Source organism: Vombatus ursinus, unplaced genomic scaffold (assembly GCF_900497805.2).
Source record: "Vombatus ursinus unplaced genomic scaffold, bare-nosed wombat genome assembly UNPS02014832.1, whole genome shotgun sequence".
Lineage (NCBI taxonomy): Eukaryota > Metazoa > Chordata > Mammalia > Diprotodontia > Vombatidae > Vombatus > Vombatus ursinus.
The window spans coordinates 51628911-51653016 of NW_020954610.1; the positions used below are offsets into that span (position 1 = coordinate 51628911).

The 24106-nt window shown below is 35.3% G+C and overlaps 1 protein-coding gene across 1 annotated transcript in view; it reads right to left on the bottom strand.

The window, feature by feature from the left end:
- Positions 1–24106, bottom strand: part of ATF7IP2 (activating transcription factor 7 interacting protein 2) — a 74954-nt gene that overhangs the window by 17603 nt on the left and 33245 nt on the right. The window contains exons 4-9 of the mRNA XM_027839275.1: positions 24026–24106; positions 13282–13416; positions 9217–9315; positions 8313–8485; positions 4371–4441; positions 1608–1669 (exon numbers count right to left, since the gene is read on the bottom strand). The exon at positions 24026–24106 is cut by the window's right edge and continues 20 nt beyond it. Of these exons, the coding sequence (XP_027695076.1) occupies positions 1608–1669; positions 4371–4441; positions 8313–8485; positions 9217–9315; positions 13282–13416; positions 24026–24106 (621 nt within the window). The remainder of the gene's footprint in view (positions 1–1607; positions 1670–4370; positions 4442–8312; positions 8486–9216; positions 9316–13281; positions 13417–24025) is intronic.

Here is a 24106-nt window from a genome sequence, read left to right on the forward strand (position 1 = left end):
TGTGTGTGTGTGTGTGTGTGTGTGTGTGTGTGTGTGTGTGTGTGTGTTCTGTCTAATTGAGCAGCTGGCTACCAAGTTGGCAACTTTTTACTGTTCACTGTGGAGGAAGAACAATGCCATTCTAGAAATACTATATGTGACTAAGAATCTCCATTTTGACTATAATGTGTGGACAAAGCCCCTCATCCACCTCAAATAACCCAGGTCTGCAATCTGAGGCTTTTCTGCTCTTTTGTAATATTCCTGTGACCACCAGATATGGGAGGGGCTATAATTTTTGTTACCAATATGGAGACCTGAAATCCTCGTGGTTAGTTAAGCTTCATTCACATGCCACAGGATGCTGCTGACTGGCTGTGTACTCTAAGTAGGCCTAAAAAGTATACAAATCTGTACACTGAGAAGGGGAGGCAGGGTGGTTTATTAGAGCACTAATAAATTTCTTTCCCTTTCATTTTGGCTACTCACTTTATTTGACCTCTGGTCTCTTTTGGGCGGTCTGCTGGTGGATGAAATACTCCCAGAAAGTCAACTCCCTTCTGTTTTAGAAATTCCCCAACATTGCCCAAAAGGAAATTTTGATTCAGTCAGACCTCTTGGAGATTGAAGTACTTTTTCATCAGGCTCTTCCTGTACCAGGCTGAATACTAGTGACATTCAGTTGGAGTTTCCCTACCACCCTTCCTTCATCATTCATCATCACTCATAAATCCTATGTGGAAATGGTCTTTCATCTCTCCCATTTCTATGAATACTCCCAAACCATGCAATCCAGAGGTACGTAGTGAGGTAAACTCTAAACTCACAACGGCAATGGGGCAAGCTCTAATATCTTCTTGACTGAGAGAAGAGCTGATCAGCTTTTTAATGAGCAATCTATATTATTTCTCTGTTTTGCTTTTCTCTGTCATAAAAGCTTTTGATTTGGCCCAACTTTGCTGACCAATACATTTAACTTGGCCTTCACTCACCCCTCCCTGTAATCTAGCATTAGAAATACCTCCATTCAGTTCTCTCCCTGCATTCTACTCCCCCAATGGCTAGAAGACCCAGTTTTCTTCTCCAACCTTGACCACAGCTGCTATAACACTGTGATCGTTTGCCAGCCTTGTCAACCAACACAGCCTATCACAAATTTCCACACAAGACATGGTATCCCCTGCCTGACTTAAAGCTGTTTTGGCAGTCCCTTTAACAATATAATTTTAACGATCCAAAATAGTTTCTTTTAAATGATTTAGCAACTACTACAATTTAACATTCCAAAAGGTTTTTGTGGCCACTGTAAGTGGTAGATGTGGAAAAAACAGATATAATAAAATACTACATTTATCTTGACATAAGAAAGTACAAATTATTAAACTCACTAGATAAATTACATAATGCCTTCTTAATTGTAAGTTATATTGCAGATTGGACAAGTATTAAGTTTATTGTCATCAGCATTTTTCAAAGACTGAATGGATAAACCCTATAAAAACCAGTCAACCATGTATCAATATCAAAACTCTATAATATAATTTGTTTTCAGCTGATTGCACATGTCTACATATCTATCTATACCTAGGTATAGATATAGGTAATATAGAAAATTTATTATTACTTACCTTGGATTTAGTTTTAGAACCAAGTGAATCATTTGAATTTGCCAATACCATTTTTTCAACACCTGAAAGGAAAACAACAGATTGTTAAAATGTCAACATTTGGAAACACTAACATTAGGATGATAAAACAGTCATGGACTTCCTAAATAAAAGGTTTTATAAACACTGCACTCTGCTCCCAAATCATAACAATAAAATTTAATACAGGTTATGCTACTCAACAAATTCTCTTAGTACTTCTAAAATGTCTACCTAAAAACAGGCCTAGAATTTGAGGAAGATCAAACTTGGAGACTAGCTGAAAATTATTTCTCTATACAGGAAGAGATCAGCAATATTCATCTTCTCCAACTGTCCCCAATTTCTTGACAGTCCCTATTTTTGATCAACTCTTCTGAGATGAGTAATTCCTGAATTTTCCATGTATTTTCTGTATCTAGAGACACAGAATGGAACAAGTCTAGATAATCTGGTAGATTAAAAAAAAAGTTACTGGCATAAACTATGCTACACCTGTGATACATATGCTACAACTCAAGATAGCCATTAGCCAGAAGTTTTACTTCTTGGTACATATAAGCCTTAAGAAGTTTGCATAATGCTGAGAAAAAACATTGCTGTGGCCATTGCTCTCTCACATTTTATGTAATACTGATGCAATTCACTGAGGAATTTAGTGATGTGAACAAGCCATAAGTATTTTTTAAAGCCAATATATTTATCAGGTAATATATATGTTTGTAAAATGCTACTATTTTTGGATGAATGCTAATTTTAAATACTTAAATTTATAAAGTTCTTTAGGCAATTCTCTTTAATTTTAATGAGTCTCTTGGAAGGATGCCTATAAATGGAGCATCTTACTAATTTCTCACAAAGAATTGGAGTCAGACTGTTCTCTGAAACCCAGAGTGGAGAAAATATAACCTAACTATGAATATCTAAGGAGTGAAAGCTAGCTCCTTGCAACTGAATAGGAAACGTTTAGTTTCTTGTGCACAAATGAACTCCTGAAATAAGACTGTTTGAAGTGAACTATGCTTCACCCCCTCATTGAAGATGAAAGAAAAAAGTAACTTCACTTTTTCAATCAAATATATTCATATGTAGGCAGTGTTCAGTTTCACGTACACAATTATCACAGAGTAATAAAATATATTCCATCAAAACTCAAGTACTTAGGGTATGGTTTTTAATGCTGGGCTTTTATTCTTTAAAGGTATTTGAAAAATTTTAAGACACTCATGAAAACTGCATCCTATTACTGATGGGGGGTGGACTGTGTGAAATGGTTTCAGACTCATCCTGTCTAAGATCAGGTGGAAGGAATAAACTATAAAATCTTTTTTAACTCTTTGTATTTGTGGAAACTAGAAACTCACAATTTGTACAGTTATAGGCATGTGAGACTATACCAGCTATGTATATAATACAAAGATTTTTGAAACCAGTGAGACAAATGTTCTTAAATATCAACTTAAATACATAAAACATTCAAATACATAAAATACATTCAAATTAAATACATAAAACTAAGGCTTTTAAATGTTGAAAAAAAAAAAAAGGAAGATTTTGGTTGAGAAATGCTGTGCCAGCCTTAAGATTAATGTTAGTGGTTAAGAAGTTTATACTGACAACCTGCAGTTTGGATAAGTTGTTTTGTAAAAGGTTTCTTTAACATTGGGGAAGAAAAGAGAAAAGGGATTTATTGGGAAGAGATAGTGATTTTTAAAAAGTAAAATGAGTTACACATGGTAACAGAAAAAAAGTTGGCAAAATGAATATAAAAAAATCAAGAAAAGAATTCACATGCTAAGAAGGGGATACAACATGCTCAAAGCAAAATTTTCTTACTTCTCCAGGAAATTATGAATAGTTAATTTTTTAAAAAAATAATACAGGTAAGTCATAAATCTGACACCACAAATGTTTGAGGAGAAAAGATGAAAAGTTTTATTAAAGATTTCTGCAAAAGCAATCACCCAGAGAATGTGCACATAAGTAGGCTTAAAGAGTCTACAAAGTTCTCTGAAATTCTACTGCTCATATGCAGTTTAAGGAAGCACCAAATCTAAAAGCAATATTCTAGAAATCTGCAGTTTGGTGATGTGAGCAGGGTTTGGTAACAAATTAGACAAAACATATCACTAGCTCAAAGATATATGTTTGTTTATACAAATGGAGGAGCACACTTAGATTCCAAGCTCCAAGGTTGGATGGAGGAGTTCACATCGAGTTCAGGTTCCCAAGCTCCAAGGTTGGGAGAGGAGTTCACTAAGAGTTTAGCTCCAAGGTGCCAGAGACTGCTTTGAACAGCACCAACTGTTTTGAAATTGTTTTTCAATGGCTCTATACCTTTTCATACTTTAGCAAAGTTTAAAAACAAATTTTTTTACTCTTATTTAAAGGCAAAAGATTCCAAGTAGTATAGCTAAGTTAAAGTAGCAGAAAGAAAAAAGGTATAAGACAAAACATGGTGAAAAGCCATGAGGCTTTAAACTTTTTAATACAAAGGTATTAAACGAGGGTATTTCCATACTATATTCAGGTATCACTTTTGATGAGTAAGTATTTGGATAAATGTAGATCAGGTTTCATAGCTTAAACTGTTAATGTGGTCCTTTACATGAGCAGAGTGCATTATCTATTTAACTGAGCATGAACATTAATAACAGTGCTATTTAATAAATAGATATGAAGGTTTTAATTTTTTTTAACCATCTAAGCCTAAAATTCAGGAACTTTCTAGTTAGCTCAGGATACCTGTTGTCCTTGTTACTGGAGCTTTCAAAATATCCTTTTCCTCAGAAATCAGCATAACATCAGCATTGTTACTGAAATGGTAAAAAAGAAAAAAGAAAACACACTGAACATGCAATTTCAGGCATCACCATGAAATGGTTAGCATTTTTCTACTTTAACTTTTCTCAGCATGCTTAATTTGATGATTGAAGAAAGTATAATGGGAAAAAAAAATCCACAAAATACCATAATTTCCAAACATGAGAAAAAGTGGATTTGAAAGAAAAGTCTGTGATTTTCAACCTTGTTTCTGCAACAATAGTTTTAGTTATTTCAAAGGTGTTTCATAAAATTCTTAAAATAAAAATCATCTAAAATTTGCATAAGTTTAAAATATAAAAACACAGCATATACATAAATGTATCCCTTATGCTCAGTCACTCTCATTTCTTCTTCTTTATTTCTTCCACCCCCTCCACCCCCAAGGTGTTATCACTAGATCAGAGAGGGTATTTAGTCTTTGCTATTTTCTTTTTTTTCCTCTTCTGTTTTATTTTTAAATTTTCTTCTTTCTTTTTCTGTATTTGTTGACTCCTAAGGAAGAAAAGTATTTTAATTATCATCTCTAAGTCGATAATTCCCAAATCTATAATCTCCACTCCAACTTTTCCCCAGAGCTCCAGTCCCATATCTCTAACAGCAGGCTGGATAGCTCTACTTAAATGTACCACTGGAACTCAGAATCAACAAGTCCAAAACTTAACTCTTTCTTTCCCTAAAACCCACCTTTTCCCCTAACTTCTCTGAGTAGATTCCTGGCACAACCAACCACATAGTCGCATAAGATAGAAGGATCCACCCCCTTCATGCCACACATCTAGTCATTTGTCAAGTTATATCATTTCTACTTCACCAACAGGCAACACATCTTTCCTTAACTTTCCATTCCCATTGCAAGTACCCTCATCTTTTCTTACCACAACTAATGTAAACCCCTCTCCCCCAAGGTGGCCTTCCTGGCTTCAGCCTAGTCTCTTTCCCAGCTAGCCTGAGTCATCTTTCTAATATAATGTGTTCTAATCATGTAATCCCCTCTATTTAAAATCTTTCAGTAACCTCAGATTTCCTACCAAATACAATATAAATTTCTAATACTTGTATTCAAGTGCTGCCACAGTTCCTCTTAAAGTATGCTTGATCCTGCCAAATCTAACTACTCTGCATTCCCTATTATAATCCTGCCCTCTCCAATCTCTGTGCCTTTCCTCATATTGCTTTTGTACATGGAATAAATATTCTCTCCCCACCAATCTCCAACTACTGAAATGCCTCTCTTCCTTCAAGGTCCAATTCAGGTGCTACCTCTTCCATTCAGCTGTCCCTGGCACCACCACTCCTCCCCTCCATCCCATCCTAAAATGAACAAGATCATTCTCTCCTCAAATTCCTCTTAACAGGTCCTTCCCCAGGCACTTACACTTTTGTTTGTGCCATATCATCTTTTACATGTATCCTCTATCCCCTAACAGTGGAAAGTCTTCAAGAGCATAAAGTGTGCATCATACTGCTTTTTGTAACTCCTGCTACTAGTGTAGCACCTTGTATGTAAAGGGCATTTAACAAATCTTTTTTGAATTGATTTTGTATTCATTTTAGGATGATTTTGCTGAGCTACGCAAATTTTAAGTATAACTGATAGGTGGAACATGTTAAAGGATATCATTCATGTTTCTAAAGTAAGTTACGTCCCATAGACCTCCTAAAGCCGACATGTCCAAAAACTCATCATCTCCCCCACTCCCCACCCCAACTCTCCCCTCTTCCAAAATTCCCTATTATTGTTAAGTGGACCACCATCTTCCCAGTTCCCTAGGCTCAAAGTCCAGGTATCATCTTCAAATCGTCTCTTGCACTCACTCCTTATATCCAATGTGTTCTCAGGTTCTATCAGTTCTACCTTCTCAGCATCTTTTGTATACATCCCCTTTCCTCCTTTAACACTGCCACCAGCCTTGCCACCTCACTACTGCAATAGCCTGCTGATTGGTCTGTCCACCACAAGTCTCTCTTCATTACAGTTGATCCTCTGATAAACTAATGAAGTGATCTTCCTAAAATAAAGGTCTTCTGAAGAGATGTCACTCCCCACTCTGCTGCCCCACTCAATAAACTCCAATGGCTCCTTATTACCTCTACAATCAAATATATGAAGGACTTTAACAGTCAAAGAGAAGTTTTTATATTTGAAATCCATAACCCCTATTCTTCCCTAACTTTCTAATCTTATTGTGCTTTTCTTCTTAACATGAACTACAACCAAATGACACTGGGCTCTTTGCTGCTCCTCATACAAGAAACTCCATTTCCTGATTCCATATACTGGTTGTGCCCATGATTGGAATGCTATCCGCTCTCATCTCTTCCTCCTGGTTTCCTCCAATCTCTGATAAAAACTCAGCTTGTGCAAGAAGCCTTTCATGATCTCCCTTAAATTTATCCTGTATGTTTTTATGTACATAGTTGTTTGCATGTTATCGCCTCCAGTATAATGTGAGCTCCCTGAGGGAGGGACTGTTTTTGATTTTCTTTGTATCCCCGGAGATTAGAATAGTGGTAAGGTCTTGATAAAGGCTTACTGACTGACTGAAAAGTTAGGAATGTACGGATGTGAAGAACTATTCTTGCCTCCAAAATTAATGGGACACAGAGAAAATTACTAGAATTCCTTTTCTCCCCCTGCCACGACTGTTTCTGTCTTCCCTATCCCATGCTCACTGACTAAATGAATATCAATCAAAATAGGAGAGCCCTTCCAGCTCATAAAGCCCATTCAAAAACTGCCTCTCACCACCCCCACCCCCATGCTAGGATTTTCATTCATTCACTTTGAAGGACCTAGAAAAGAATGTAGAAGGATCCAGCCTTAATAAATTAATTAAATAAATTAATAAAAATAAAAGGATAATGCTCTTAACCCGAGATCAATATTGAATAACCAAAAAGGATATGTATAAACTGACTGTAGGTACTCAAACTGAAAACAATGGCCCCCATCCCCATATTTCTAGAATAGAAATAGTTTGGCAAGTCTATGATGCAATCCATCTGAAAACAGAAGTATAATAAAGTTTCTGAGTACTTAGAAATACACATGTATGTGTTGCATAGCATTTTTAGGAGGATTTGGTCATGAAATCAATAAATCAATGGGGTACTAAAACTCAAAACCATTGAGAATCACTGGAGCTGCTAGAGCTATTCATTCAAAACAATTTCCCAAACCTCCTAGTGCATGCTAACTGATTTGATCCCTTCATTAAAATGCAACTCCCTCCCTCTTGCCCACAATTTTAGACCCCCAATATGTGATAAGAGGTTGCAACTACTTCGTGCATCAACTGGACATAAAATCAATCAATCTACTCTAATGGCAATGGAAAGAGCACCAGACTTAAGAGTCAGGAGCACTTGTGTTTTAATCCTGCCTCAAATACTGCTCTGGCAACTTAACCTCTCTGTACCTTAATTTCCTCCTTGGTAAAATGAGTAGGTTGGACTCAGCCTCTCAGGTCTCTTCTAGCTCAAAAATCCATGATTCTAAGTTGGAGAGATTAGGATACTATTTAATACATCTAGAAAATATTCATTTTAGACCTTTTTTCTTTAAAAGTCTCATATCAGCTTATGAGTACAATTTTGCACACAAAAATTTTAGGTCTTTTCTTAAAATGTAAAACTCCAGCTCTACACTAAAAATGGAAGCAGCAGAATGAGAAAGTGTATCACCTAACTTCAGAAAACAGTACTGCAAAACAGCAACCGTATTTCTTCTCATCGAAAAAATATACTCTAATTTCTATAAAGAACCATGACCTATTTTCCCCTTTAACAGAGAAAAGGATGCATTTACAATTCTACATCAATTGATATAGGTACACTTTTTTAATAAGTAGGGACACTTACCTTTCAGATACAACTTTGACACAATCTGAAGTCAAATTATTCTTTTGCTTTGCTTGAGTAGACATTCCTGAAGGTCTGGATGATCTATTCTTCAAAGAAGTCAATTTCTTACTTGGGCTTTCCCTCTCAGCCCCTTGCTTCTTATTCAATATGATACTCTTTGAATTTATGACCTGCTAAACAGGAGGTGGAAGGGAAAGGGAAAAGGAAACATAATTTCTTAAGGATGCAATTCAGATATTACTTTCAAGTAATTTTTTTGGGACAGGTTTAGCAAATAGTTAAGTACTAAGGGAGCTAGAGTCTCTAAATTTTAAAGAGACTCTTAAATGGTAACTTTATAGGACCTTTTAACTTTTAGATCCTAAAGTCACACATGGAACTTTGGAAAAAGAGGGTTCAAATAGGAAGATAATATGAATTTGGGCAAAAGGTAAAAAGAATAAATATGAAGTTTAAAAAAAACATGACTTAAGCACTTTTGCAATTCTTAGGTATTCTTTTACTTAGCTGAGGATTGACAAAAGTAACTTTTATGAGGTTTTAAAAAACAGGTTTGAAGAAAGGCTTAAAATATTTTTGAACTTAAACTTCTGAACAATATTCTGGCTTATGTTCATTATACTTAAATTTATTTGTACCCTTTCCTCTTCTGATGTTTGCCATGACACTATACTAACAGAATAAAAGTAATGCCTACAAGCCAGGTAGAAAAGCCAGAGTCACAGGAAAACCTGACAAGAGGAGGACAGAAAACAAAGCCTGAACGTGCTAAATGTCTTTTAGGCTTTCTGAGTTCCTTTAGTCCTGATCTCATTTCTTTTAAAATGCTGACATCATCTATATAACTGTTATAAATCATCTACCTGTAACTGACTGATTACAGTTTAAGATCATACAGTACCTTACAGGCCATATTTTGGGCTGGTATATTTGATTCTAATCCAATCCTCTTACTTGTTAATGCAGCTTTAATACATCTATCAAGTTTTGATATTTTTCTCTAACAAGAAAAAAAAAGGAAGAAAGAAAATAACTGTGTCAAAATGAAATACTGAATACAGCTTAAGTATCTTTTACTTAATTATTTTGCTAAAAGAAAGATAATCTACTTGTTGGAATTGTTTTCTGAAAACTAGAGCATATACCTATATAAATGAAATTATATCAGAGAATTTTGATATGAGCTGATGGAGCCATTTTACACGTAAGGTCAATCAGATGACGTATTCAGGAATAGAAGTCAAAACTATCAAACTAGGTTTGACAAACCAGGCCCTAGAGAAATAACAGGGCTATATTACCAATTAATGTTAAGTATACAAATGAAAGCTGAAGAGATGCTATAATGATTTTTTAAACCCTCAAGAACAGGGCAGATGAGCTAGAAAATAAAAGCAAAATAATACTACTTTATTCTTTCCTCGTGAATGCTGCAAAACTCTGTCAAGGGCCAAAATGTCATACTGATGTACACTTTGAATCAAAATGGAGACTACCAAGTATCACTGAATTAGCAGAGTTGACAGATGTAACAACTTTATTTCCCCTGGGCCACATTTTTCTAGAATGTTTCTTGGTTTAGCATTAGATTTTACTCTATCTTTGACTTTTTTCCCTAATCTTATGGCCTGAGAGAATATCTTAGAATACATATATATTTAAAAATCTAAGTGAGGAGATGATCAGTACTTCTGGGTTATGTTTCATCCTATTTTTTTTATATATTACAACTTTTCATTGTAGGAGCCCAGAAAAGTGAACATGACCACATAAACTCCTGCCTTCATACTAAGGGACTTCATCATATATGTTGATGTTCCCTTTGATGAGGCTGACTTCCGCTCACAACAATTAGAGCCTTGTCTAAATCTTCCCAGTAACAGGAGGCTCTGCCTGTTTACAAGGAAACCTTGTCATAATGGCCAAAACTCTGTGTTATGTGACTAACCTCTATGGTTTGCGACCACATCCTTGAATGGTATAAGTTAAAGTTCCCTACTTTTTGACCACATCCTTGAACTGTACATTTCAAAATTCACCCAGCACACCTGCCTCCCCTTCCTTGTGGTTAACTGCCCACATAGGAACATACTCCACCCCTGGCTGAGTGCCCAAAACTTGTGTATAAAAGCAAGCCCCTGTCTTTTCTCAAGTTGCTAGTACCCTGAAGGACTAGTTCACCACTTCTGCATCGATAAAGTTCTCTTGACTAGGAAAATATTTGCCTCTTGATCTTTCTGCACAACTTGACTCTGAACCTCATCACCTCAAATACTCTAACTTCTGAATTCCTCAATCAATTTATCTCCAATGACCTACTCCCTCCATTTCACTTCAGTTGCATACGAGGATGATTCATACCTTCTTTATCTTGCTATTATTCACAAGTATTCTAATTTCATGTTGAAGAACTCCAAAATTCCTTTATTTGATCAAAATCTTTTGTTGTATCATCTCTCCCCATGCCTTACAATCCTCTAACCCTATTCTCAGTCCTCACAATCACTTCTAACCCCTCTACCTTTCAGTAGTTTCTCAGGCCATTTTTGTTGCTTTGGTTTCATTCTCCTCCCTTCCGAATGTGGACCCCTTCATGAACCAGTTCAACTCTACACTATCCTCTGTTCTCAAATCCCTTCCCCCCCTTGTCTTCTTCCTGATCACACCTTGCCAAACTCCAAGCATGGGTTAATCCCATCATCTACTTCCCATACTCCTACTCATCTGTTGCTAACAAGTTAAAAAAAGTGATGACTGGGTCCACTCTATGTGTATTAGATCTTATCTCAATCGGCTCCTCACTAAAGCAAAGAAATCTTCTAACCTTCCCTTAAAAATTCTTTATTCAGCTCACTAAAGTTATTGTTTCAAACCTTCTCTTCTCTCTTCAAGCTTCCCCCAACAGCACAGCTGAGAATCTTGTCTCATTCTTCACCAAAAAAATTAAATCCATTACCCAAGAGCTCCTTCTTGACATTATCTACAACCATTTTCTCCCTCTCTCTAGTCTCAGATGAAGAGGTATTCCTTCTCTTTGTCAAAACCAATCCTTCTACATATACCACTGATCCCAGTCCCTCTTACTTATTCTAGCAGATTTTTCTATCATCCCTACAAATACACCCATGCCCCACCTCCAAACTTAAAAATATCCTCTCTACTGCCTACCATCCTTGCCAGTCATCATACAATGTTCTTCCTCCCCTTCTCAGCTAAACTCTTTGAAATAGTTATCTGTGTTCAGGTGTCTTTTCTTCTTATTCTGTGTTCATGTCTTTTCTTCTCATTCTCTTATAAACCTAATCATTCAACTGATACTGTTCTCTACAAAGTTATAAGTGATCTCTTAATTATTAAATCTAATGACCCCTTCTTAATGCTCATTCTCCTTGACCTGTCTGTAACACCTGGTATTGCTAATCACTGCCAACCTCCTCTCTGAATTTTCATGATACTGCTTTTTCTTGGGTTTCCTCCTTGTCTGGCCTTTCCTTAGACTCTTTTGCTTTTATTCATGTCATGACCACTAACCATGAATACCCCAAGGCTCTCTGGTCCCTCTTTTCTCTCTACATTCTCTTACTTGTTGATATCATCAAGTCCTATGGGCTCTATTATCACCACTATGTTGATGACTCCCAGATTTATAGCTCCAGTCCTACTCTTTCTCCTGAGCTCCAGTCTCACACTATAAATTGCCTGATGGACATATTGAAGTAGATAAACAGATACCTCAAACTCAACACATCTAAAACAGAACTTGGTGTCTCTTTTTCCCCAAACCCTCTACTCTTCTGAACTTGTAAAGTACTGTAAAGGGCACCACTATTCTCTGTCATCTAGGTCAACACTTCTTAAACTGTGGGTCACGATCCCATACAGGGTTGCAAAAAATTTGGTAACAGTAAAAGACTACTGAACAACCAATGACCAAAAATTAATTAAAAATCAAATATGTAATGAATCTGAGGTGTGTCTGGCAGTGCTTGCCTGTGTTGCATTGTACAACTTCACTACTTTGCACTACACTTGCCATCGTGCCACGTAATGCCAAAAAATGCTGCCGAAATGTGATAAGGGGTTGCGAGTGGAAAAAGTTTAAGAAGTCCTGATCTAGGTTAGCAACCTTGTTTCATCCTCCACTCCTTATTCTCATTCACCCCATATATACAGTCAGTTGCCAAATCCTGCTTCTGCCTCCACAATATTTCTCAAACACATCTGTTCCTTTGTACTCCCACAGGCATCACTCTAGTTCAGGCCCTCTTCACTTCTTTCCTGGACTACTGCAAAAGCCTACAAACTGGTCTCTATTCTTCATGCTTCTCCCCACTCCAATCTAGCGACCACTCAAATGCCAAGGTGATTTTTCTAAAGCATAGGTTTGGCCATGTCACTCCTCAACCCCTTCAATAAACTCTAGTTGTTCCTTATTGCTTCTGGTATTAAAATACAAACTCTTCTATTTGGCACTTAAAACTCTTCACAACTGAGTTTCTTCCTGTCTTTCCAGTCTTAAGCATGACTTTGCTTCACAAACACTATGGTCCTTACTGCCCTCTTACCATTCCTTAAACACAGTGCTCTACTTTCCATCTCTGTGCCTTTGCAATGCAATCCTCCATGATTGGAATGTTTCCTTTAAGATTAACTCAAATGCTACCTACTGAAGGAGGCCTGTTCCAGCCTACCTCTCTAAAGTTCTTTTCCATCTACTTTGTATGCGTCTTGTATGTGAATATTTAGGGATATGCTGTCTCTCTCGTTAGAAATGTGAACTTCTTAAAGACACAGATTTTTTTTTCTTTTTCTTTGTACTCCCTGTGCTTCATACAAGTGCCTTGATAAATGCATGTTGCTGTACTGATAATTCAACATCAAGACCTACTACTCAAATAGACTAGGTAAGATTCACTAAAACATTAAAATGAGCTCACGATATCATTTTTCACAAAAGCAAACTTACAAGAAGTTCAATAGCTATTGCTTCATGCTTTTTTCTGCACTGGGTCTTGTCCACTCGCTCATTTAGTTCCTTCAGCTTATGGTCAAATACTTTGTAATTTACAACACAGACTTCCTGTTGAATCAAGCATTTAACCTAGAAATGAAAAATAAAAACCCTACATTTCAAGTTAAAAGCTCATATGTCTTGAGGATTATTTTCTACTTCTTGAAACAAAAACATGCAAGCTTCCCCTAATTCCTCAAATTTACTCTCTTCTGAAGAGTCATAATAAAAAAATCACCATATCATTTTTCTCCTTCTAAATCACATGCATCCAATTTTCATCTAGTTTCTGAGCCAAATTTTAGTTTGGACTTATTAAAATTCAAGATGTACTATTTAATACTTGATAAAAATTCAATGCAATTTCATTAAGTTAACCCGAACTTAGTTACCTATATTTACAGATAAATCTTTCCAAATGCATTATTAATAGAACTGACCCATTATAATTTTAATAAGTTAAAATTCATGTAATGCCTCATTTATTGAGAAACATTAGGGAATTAAGTAATATATACCTAAGTAAATCTTGACCCCTTAACAATATTTTTAAATATCCCTTTAAAAATAAAATGATAGGACATATATTTAAAATAAAAAAGCAGCTTTATCTGCAATGGAGAAATAAAAAATGCTACCCTCATAAATACAGGGGTAAGGCAAAAGCCCCTCAAATTTCCCCAATATTTGGCATTATTTTATAAATGTTCACAATAGAAAAAGAAATTCACAATAGAGAAAGAAATTAAAAGCATTTTAAACACTGGCAGTGAAAAGAAAAAAATTATTGTTATTTACAAATGACATGTTATCATTTACTTGAAAAGTACCAAGAAATAAGTAAGGGAATTAAAGTCAATTAATAGTTCTAATAAAGCATTAAAATTAAGATATAAAATTAACCCACAAAACCATGAGCATTTCTATAGAACAATACTCTAAAGCAGGATGAAATTATAGAAAAACTACATTCAAAATTACTACAAAAATACATAAAATATTTAGGGGTCAGTCTACCAGGACTATGTGCCAGGTACGGTGCTGAAGCAAAAAGGACACAAAGAAAGGCAAAAACATTCCCTGTCCTCAAGGAATATACATTCAAACAGAGGAGACAATATGTAAATAACTAAGAATATAAAAAAGAGATACAGAGTAGATGGAAGTAAAATCTTAGAGGGGAAAGAATTTAACAGCTTTGAGGACTGAGAAAGACCTGCAAAAGACAGGAGTTGAGCTGAGACTTGAAGGAAGCCAGAGAAACTAATAGGTGGAAGCAAGGGGCAGAACATTGCAAGCATGGAGAATAACCAGTACGATGGCTGAGAGACAGGAGATGGTGTATAATGTTCAAGGAATTGCAAGTAGGATAGCACAGCTGAATCATAAAGATCATGATGGGAGTAAAATGTAAGAAGATGGGAAAAGGGGGAAGGAACCAGATTATGAAAAGCTTTAAATGCCAAACAGAGGACTTTAGATTCGATCCTGGAGGTAATAGGAAGCCACTGGAGCTTACTGAGCAGCAGAAGGGTGACAGAGTTTTATATGTATGTATGTATGTACGTATATTTTAAATCTTAGCAAAGTGGAGGACAGATTAAAGTGGAGAGAGACTTGAAAGTGATAAACCAGTTAGAAGGCTATTGCAATAGTCCGGGTGAAAGGTCATGAGGCTTTGAAACTAGGGTTGTGGTTTTAAGTGGAAAGGAGATATATGAGAGAAATGGTAAAGGTATAAATGACAAGATTTGGCATAAGATTGGTTGTGTAAGGTGAGTGAGGAGTCAAGGACAACACCAAGATTTATGGCCTGGGTGACAAGGAAGATGGTGGTGCTCTGGACAATAACAGGAAAGGTGGCAAGAAAGGACGGCTCAAGGGAGGAGTGATAATGAGTACTCTTTTGGAAAAGGAGAATTTGAGATGCCTGAGTAGTTACAATTCGACATGTCCAAAAGGCAGGCTAGGTTTGGGAATCATTTGCACAAAGATGATAACTGAATCCATGGGAGTTGATGAGACCACCAGGTAAGACAAAAGATGGAGAAGAAGGCCCAGGACAGAGTCTTGGGGGAGACGGTTAGTGGACTTGTCACAGATGAAGAATCAGCAAAGGTGATTGAGAATGATTGGACAGATAGAAGTTGTAGTGAACAGTATCAGAAAAAGCTAATGAGGAAAGAATATGTCAAACATTACTGGAAGATCAAGAAGGATGAGGATTGAGAAAAAGCCAGTACATTTGGCACAAACAGCTCTCAAAATGAGAATTTTAAACTATTAACCACTATATAAAACAACATACCATTACTAATAAGAAAAATGCAAGCTAATACGCAGATTTCATTTTACATTAAGCCAGCTAGCAAAGATGACAAAAAGATGGATTGTCAATGAAAGCAATGTGTAGAATATTGTATACTATTTAATGTGGTCAAAGTATTGCTTGGTTTTACTGAACTGTTCATAAAATCATGAATCTACAGCTGGAACAGTGCTCAGAGGCTACCTAGTACAACTTTCTAATTTTTCTGAAGTCCACAGAGATTAAGTGATTTCCCCAAGATTATTTTGAAATATTTTTGTTACGAGAAGATCTATTCAATTTAGGGGTGAGTGCAGGATTTAATTGGTAACAAATGTGAAATAAAAATGAAAGATATTTTTTAAAAAAGTGCTAGAGGCACAAAAAACAAAAAAAGTTGCTGTCTAGATTGTCTTCTTAAAGCCAACTTCAAAAATAAAATGAATATAAGTTATTAAGTAAACACAATTATAAAACACTCCGTAGGGGCAGCTAGGTGGCGCAGTGGATAGAGCACCAGCCCTGAAGTCAGGAGGACCTGAGTTCAAATCCAGCCTCAGACCAAACACTTGACACTTACTAGCTGTGTGACCCTGGGCAAGTTACTTAATCCCAATTGCCTAAAAAAAACAAACAAAAAAACAAAACACACTCTGTTTCTCCATTTTTTCCTAGAGAAATGAAGAAAGACTTAAATAATTCCAAGGATATTCATTCCCCTTGGTTAGACCATGCCATTAAAATTACGATGGGGATAGCACCTAAAATAATTTACAGATGTAATCCTATATCAAACTACAAAAAGGTTACTTTAAAAAAAACTAAAAACAAAACAAAACAAAACACTACAATGTATTTGGAGAAACAATAGATTCTCAAGGACAATAAATCTCAAAGAAAACAATTTCATAAAGCAGGAATAAAGGAAAGGATACAACTTCCAGAGTTCAAACTACTTTAAAAATCAATATATGTTAAAACTACTTGGTACTTATTTAAAAAAAAAAAAGACCAGTCTAGAGCAGAGATATCAGACATACAGCCTGTGGCCTGAAACACTCCTGAGTGCAGAAGAACCAGATTAAAATGTAACTGAGAAATATTTAATAAAACAAATAAAAAATGCAATTAAACACAATGTTAATATGTGATTTTCAAAGTCAATATGTGCCTTCAGGGATCCTTATACATGTTTATTTGTCCATGTTTTTATTTGAGTTTGACACTATTGGTCTTGACAATCAAGAATTAAATAAATAACTGAACTCAGTTGCCCCATGTCTGAAGAATCCAAGAAGATAAACTGGGAGAGTGGGAAAAGGAAGCAAGGGGAAAAACTCACTGATCAAGAATTGGTAAGGGGAATAAAAAAAGATTTGGAGTAGTATCTTATACCACTTGTCAAGGTAAGTTCCAAATGGATACCCCAATATAAACAGAAAAGGTTATTTCACAAAGGGACAGCTAGATAGTGCAAGAAGTCAAGAAGACGCATCTTGAAGTTCAAATCTGACCTCAGACACTTACTAGCTGTGTGACCCTGGGTATGTCACTTAACCTCATTTGCCTCAGTTCCTCATCGGTTAAATGAGAAGGAAATGGTAAACCACTTGAGTGTCTTTGCCAGAAAAACCCCAAATGTGGTCATGAAGAGTGGGATATGACTAAAACAACTGAATAACAACTTCACAAAAATTTAGAGAATGGAAAGCATTACCTTTCAGGGCTACAGCTAAGTGAAAATTGCTAAATCAAACAACAGACAAAGGCAACTGCAAAAAAACCTCCACATTTTCAACTACATAAAATTAAACAGCTTTTGAACAAACAAAATCCATGCAGCTGGAACAAAAGAAACTACCATCTAGGAGAAAAAATCTTTGCAATGAATATTTACTGAAGTCTGCTATCAAACATACATCTATAATACACACACACACACACACACACACACTCAGAATTAACACAAATATGTAATCCTAGGTAGGCAAAGGAAAGTAACAGTTTTGAAAAGAAAGACTACAAACTATCAGCAACTACATGAAAAAGTACTCCATAAAAGTGAGAGAAACGCAAATGAACCCTGTTTCCTCATACCAGCTGTCAATTAGTAAGCACTTGTTAAGCATCTATTATGTGCCAGACTCTGCTAGATGTGACATAAATACAAAGGATGAAACAATACCCATTTTCAAGGAACAAACATTCTAATGAGGAAGACAAATACATAAATAAGTATATATATAGAATAAATACACAGATTTAAAATAATTAAAATACAAGGTGGTTTGGGGAGGAAAGTACTAGCAGTAGGGGGAATTTGATAGGTGTGAAGTAAGTAGTACCTCAAAGTTGTCTTAATTTGCATTTTCCTAATCAATAGTGATTTAGAATATTTTTTCATATGACTATAGATAACCGATTTCCTTGCCTGTAAGCTTCATGTTTATAGCCTTTGACCATTAATCAATTGGGTAATGACTTGTATTCTTATAAATTTGACTCAGTTCTCTATATATTTGAGAAACTAGGCCTTTATTAGAGATATTTGCTGTAAAAATTATTTCCCAGCTTTCGGCTTTCCTTCTAATCTTGGTTGTATTGGTTTTGTTTGTGGAAATACTTTTTAATTTAATACAATCAAAATTTTCCATTTCACATCTTGTAATGCTTTCTATCTCTTATCTGGTCAAAAAATTTTCTCTTATCCATAGATTGGACAGGTAACCTATTCCAGCTTCCTTAATGTGCTTATGGTGTTACCCTTTATGTCTAAATCATGTACCCTTTTTGACTGTATCTTGGCATATAGTGTAAGGTGTTGGTCTATGTGTAGTTTCTGCCATAATGTTTTCTAGTTTTCCCAGCAGTCTTTGTCAAATAGTGAGTTCTTATTCCAAAAGCCTGGGTCTTTGGGTTTATCAAACACTAGATAATTTTGGCCATTTGCTATTGTGTATTATGCACTTAATCTATTCCATTGGTCTACCAATGAAATATTTCTTAGCTAGTACCAGATTTTGATAATTACCACTTTATAATACAGTTTCGTATCTGCTACCTTCCTCCACACTTTTTCCCCCATCAATTCCCTTGATATTCTTTGACCTTTCATTCTCCCAGATGAATTGTTACTATTTTTTCTAGTTTGATAAAATAATTTTTTGTAATCTGATTAGTACGGCACTGGATAAGTAAATTAATTTAGGCAGAATTATCATTTTTATTATATTGGCTTAGCCTACTCATGAGCAATTGATACTTTTCCAATTGTTTAGATCTGACTTTATTTTGTGTGAAAAGTGTTTTGTAATTGTGTTCATATAATTTCTGGACTTGTCTTGGCAGTCAGACCACCAAGTATTTTCAATTGCCTATGGTTACTTTAAATGGGATTTTTTTTTTTAACCTCTTGGGGCAGGGTACTATATAACAATGCTGATGATTTATGTGGGTTTATTTTATAACCTGCCATTCTGCTAAAGTTGTTAATTATATCAACTAATTTTTTTGTTCATTCTCTAGGATTCTCTAAGTATGCCATCAAATCATCTCTTTTTGTTACAGCTAATATTTCTAGTATAATAGTTTGAATAATAGTGGTAATAATGGGCATCATTTCTTCAGTGCTGATCTTACTGGGAAGGCTTCTTGTTTATCCCTATTACAGACAATGCTTGCTGATAGTTTTAGATAGATATTACTTATCATTTTAAGGAAAGCTCTATTTATTCCTACGATCTTGTGTTTTCAAATAGGAATGGGTATTGTATTTTGCCAAAGGCTTTTTCTGCATCTATTGAGATAACCATATGATTTTTGTTGGTTTTGTTAGTGATATGATCAACTACATAGATAGTTTTCCTAATATTGAACCAGCCCTCCATTCTTGATGTAAACCCCACCTGGTCATAGTGTATGATCTTTGCTGGAATCTCCTTCCTAGTGTTTACATTTTTTTTTCTTCTTTTGCATCAATATTCATTAGAGAAATAGGTTTATAGTTTTCCTTCTTTGTTTTAGCTCTTTCTGGTTTAGGTATTAGTACCGTATTTGTGCCATAAAAGGCATCTGGTAGGACTCCGCTTATTTTTCCAAATAGTTTAGATAGTATTAGAATTAATTGTTCTTTAAATGTTTGGTAGAATTAATTTGTGAATCCATCTGGCCCTGCAGATTTTTTCTTAGGAAGTTCATTTATGGCTTCTTCATTTCTTTTTCTAAGATGGAGTTATTTAGTACTCTATTTCTTCTTCTGTTAATCTGGGCAACTTATATTTTTACAAATATTCATCCATTTCATTTAGATTGTCAGATTTATTAGTATATAATTGGATAAAACAGCTCCTAATTATTATTTTAATTTTCTCTTCATTGGTGGTGAATTCACATTTTCATATTTGGTACTGATAATTTGGTTTTCTTTTTAAAATAAATCAAATTAACCAATGGTTTATTTTACTGGCTATTTCATATATCAGTTCAATGGTTTTCTTTCAACTTTATTAATTTCTCCTTTGATATTTAGGATTTCCAATTTGGTGTTTAATTGTGGATTTTTAAATTGGTCTTTTTCTAGTTGTTTTTTTTTTTTTCCAGGTACATACTCAATTCATCACTGTTTTTTCTCTATTTTAGAAATTTAAATTTTCCCTGAAACGCCACTTTGGCTATATCCCATAAATTCTGGCATGTTGCCTTGTCATTCTCATTAATGAAATTATTGTTTCTATGATTTTTGACCCATTAGTTCTTTTGGATTATGTTATTTAGTTTCCAAATAATTTTTAATCTATCTTTCCATGGTCCTTTATTATAATTTTTTTTTTGGTGAGGCATTCGGGGTTAAGTGACTTGCCTAGAGTCACACAGCTAGTGAGTGTCATGTGTCAGAGATCATATTTGAACTCAGGTCTTCCTGACTCCAGGGCCTGTACTCTATCCACTACGCCACCTAGCTGCTCCCTGAATGTATTTTTCATTGTATTATGATTCGAAAAAAGATGCATTTAATATTTCTGCCTTTTTGCATTTGATTGTGAGGTTTTTATGCCCTAATACACAGTCAATTTTTGTGAAAAAGTTTATTCCTTTCTATCCCCATTTAGTTTTCTCCAGAGATCTGTCATATCTAGCTTTTCAAAAATTTGATTCATCTTCTTAATTCTTGTTTATTTTTTGGTTAGATTTATCTGCCTCTGAGAGGGGAATGCTGAGGTCACCACTAATATAGTTTTACTGTCTTTTTCCTCCTGTAACTCACTTAACTTAAAAAATCTGGATACTATACTATTTGGTGCATGTATTGATATTACTTCATTGTCTATAGTACCTTTTAGCAAGATGTGGTTTCCTTCTTTATCTCTTTTAATTACATCTATTTTTGCTTTTGCTTTGTCTGAGATCAGGATTGCTTCCCCAGCTTTTTTTTTTTTTAATTTCAGCTTAAGCATAACAGATTCTGCTCCAGCCCCTTACCTTTACTCTGTATGTGTCTCTCTCTGCTTCAAATGTGTTTCTTGTAAACAATATATTGTAGGATTCTGGTTTTTAATTCATTCTGATACTCATTTTCATTTTATGGGTGAGTTCATCCCATTCACATTCACAGTCATTACTATGTATTTCCCTTCATTTTAGTTTCCCATTTGTCTCCTCTATCTCTCTCCCTTTCTCTTTCATTTTTCCTCCTTTCACCTGGTCCATCCTCACCAGTGTTCTGCTTCTGACCACTGCTTCCCCAAATCAGCCCTCCCTTCTATCAATTTCCCCCTCCCCTCCTATTTCCCCATATGGTATGATAAATTTCTATATACAAGTTTGTTATTCCCTTGTTGAGCCAATTCTGATGAGAGTAAGGTTCAAACAATGTCCCCTCCCCCCAATCTTTCCCTCCACTGTACTGGGTCTTTTGTGCCTCTTCATGTGAAACAGTTTATCCCATTCTACTTTTCCCTTCTCTCTTCTCCCAGTGCAATCCTATTTCTCATCCCTTAATTTTGTTTTTTTGGAAAAGAAATAATGCCCTAATAATAAGAGGTCTTATAAATAAAGGTCTTAAGAGTTATAAGTATCACATTCCCATGTAGGAATGTAAACAGTTTAAGCTTACTGAATCCTTTGTGATTTCTCTTTCCCATTTACCTTTCTATGCTTCTCTTAAGTCTTGTATTTGGAAGTCAAATTTCCTATTCATCTGGTTTTATTTTTTTTCATTAGGAATGCTTGAAAGTCCTCTATTTCATTAAATATCCACTTTTTCTCCTGAAGAAAAGTTTTACTCAAGTTCTGCTGGGTAGGTGATTTTTGGTTGTAATCTTGGCTCCTTTGCCTTCTGGAATATCCTATTCCAAGCCCTCCACAATCCTTTAATATGGAAACTCCTAAATACTGTGTAATCCTCACTATGGCTCTATGATATTTGAGTTGTTTCTTTCTGCATTATCTTCTCTTTGACCTAGGAGCTCTGGGTATAATATTCTTGGGAGTTTTCATTTAGGGATCTCTTTTAGTAGATGACTTATGGATTCTTTCAGTTTCTATTTTACCTTCTGGTTCTAGGATATTGGGGCAGTTTCCTTGATAATTTCTTGAAATGTCCAGGGGTTATTTGTTCATTTATTTTTTTTGATCATGTCTTTCAGGTATTCCAATAATTCTTAAAGTATCTCTCTCAGATCTACTTTCCAGGTCAGCTGTTTTTTCCAATGAGATGTTGCACATTTTTTTCTTCTTCTTTTGGTTCTGTTTTATTGTTTCTTGATTTCTTATGGAGTCATTAGATTCCACATGCTCAACTCTAATTTATAAGGAATTATTTTCTTCATTGAGCTTTTGTACCTCCTTTACCATTTGGCCAATTCTCCTTTTTAAGGAGTTGTTTTCTTCAGTGAATTTTTGTATCTCCTTTTGCATTTCATTTATTTTCTCAATTTTTTTCTACCTCCCTTAATTCAAATTTCAAAATCTTTTTGGAGCACTTCCAGTTTTTTGGTCCTGAGATCAATTCACATTTTTATTTGAGGCTTCACATGTAGCTATTTGGATACTGCTGTCCTCTTCTGAGTTTGTTTTGATCTTCCCTGTCACCACAGTAACTTTCTATGGTCAGGGTCTTTTAAATTTGCTCATCTTTCCAACCTACTTTGTGACTTAAATTTTATGTTAAAGTTGGGCTCTTCTCCTAGGATAGCAGGGGCACCGTCCTAAGTTTCTTGTACCAGGTACATGGGGTCTCATACTGGCCTGATGTAACAGGGGCTTGGGGTCCTGCCGCAGAATGCCAGGGTTTGCAGGGCTTCCTGCTGGCCTTCTGTGCTTAGGGTGTAAGGCCTCACCACTAGCTTGCTAGGAAGTATCCTGCTGTTGGTTTGCCTGGACACTACCTATACTGGATCACACTCCCCTTTTACCTAAGTGAGACAGATCTTTTCTGACAACCTAAGTTGTCTCGGGCTGAAAAATTGTTTCACCTCATCCTTTTCTTAGTACTACTGCTCCAGAATTTGTTTTGAGGTTATTTATAGTTGGTTGGAGGTGAATTTGAGAGGGTTCAGGTGAGTTCTTGTCTTACTCCACCACCTTGGTTCTGCCTTCCAATAATACACTGCTAATGAAGCTGTCAATTGGTCCAAGCATTTTAGAAAACAATTTGGTATTTGATCCTGAGATTCATTACTGGGTATATATTCTAACAAAATAAAAAACAAAAGAATTTTCTTAGTAGTACTTTTTTGTAGCAGCAACCCAATACTCTCTCTCAACCAAAACTGGAAACAAACTGCCTGCCAACTGACTGAAGGAAGGATGAATTTTGCTATGTAAAAAAACCCTACAATTATTATGCCTTAAAAAACAGTGAATATGTGGAATTCAAAGAAACACTGGAAGATTAATGAACTGATATATAATCAAAGAAGCAGAATCAAAAGAACATATATAATGACTACAATAATATAAACAAAAAGATTAATAAGATGAAGCTGAATAATTACCATGACCACAAGATGAGGAAATAGTGCTTTTCTTTCCATAGAGGGGTCAGACAGTTATAGATTTAGAGCAAGAATGGAGTTAATTTAGGTGGAACACCTCATTCTTCAACAACATTGGATCAATAAGATATTACTGTTTACAGAATCAATTTAAATGTAGTAGGGAAGTTTGCTATTTAAAAGAAAAACAATGCTGAATCCTTTTGTAAACTGAACACAACTTTCCCCTTCCCTATTTAAATGTGTTCAGTAACTTAAGTTTTATATTTTCCTAAATCAAGCCTGCATAAAGTGAGATAAAATTGCAATCTTAAGATTTAACTTTTTAGGCATGTCAACGGGTATTTTCTATGACTCAAATGTAAAAGGTAATATATATTGCAAATAACAATTTTACCTGTTCAAATAACGAGCTTTCTTTTCCCACAATACAGATGTTCTCATTAATTTCATTTGAAGTTTTCATGCGCTTAACATT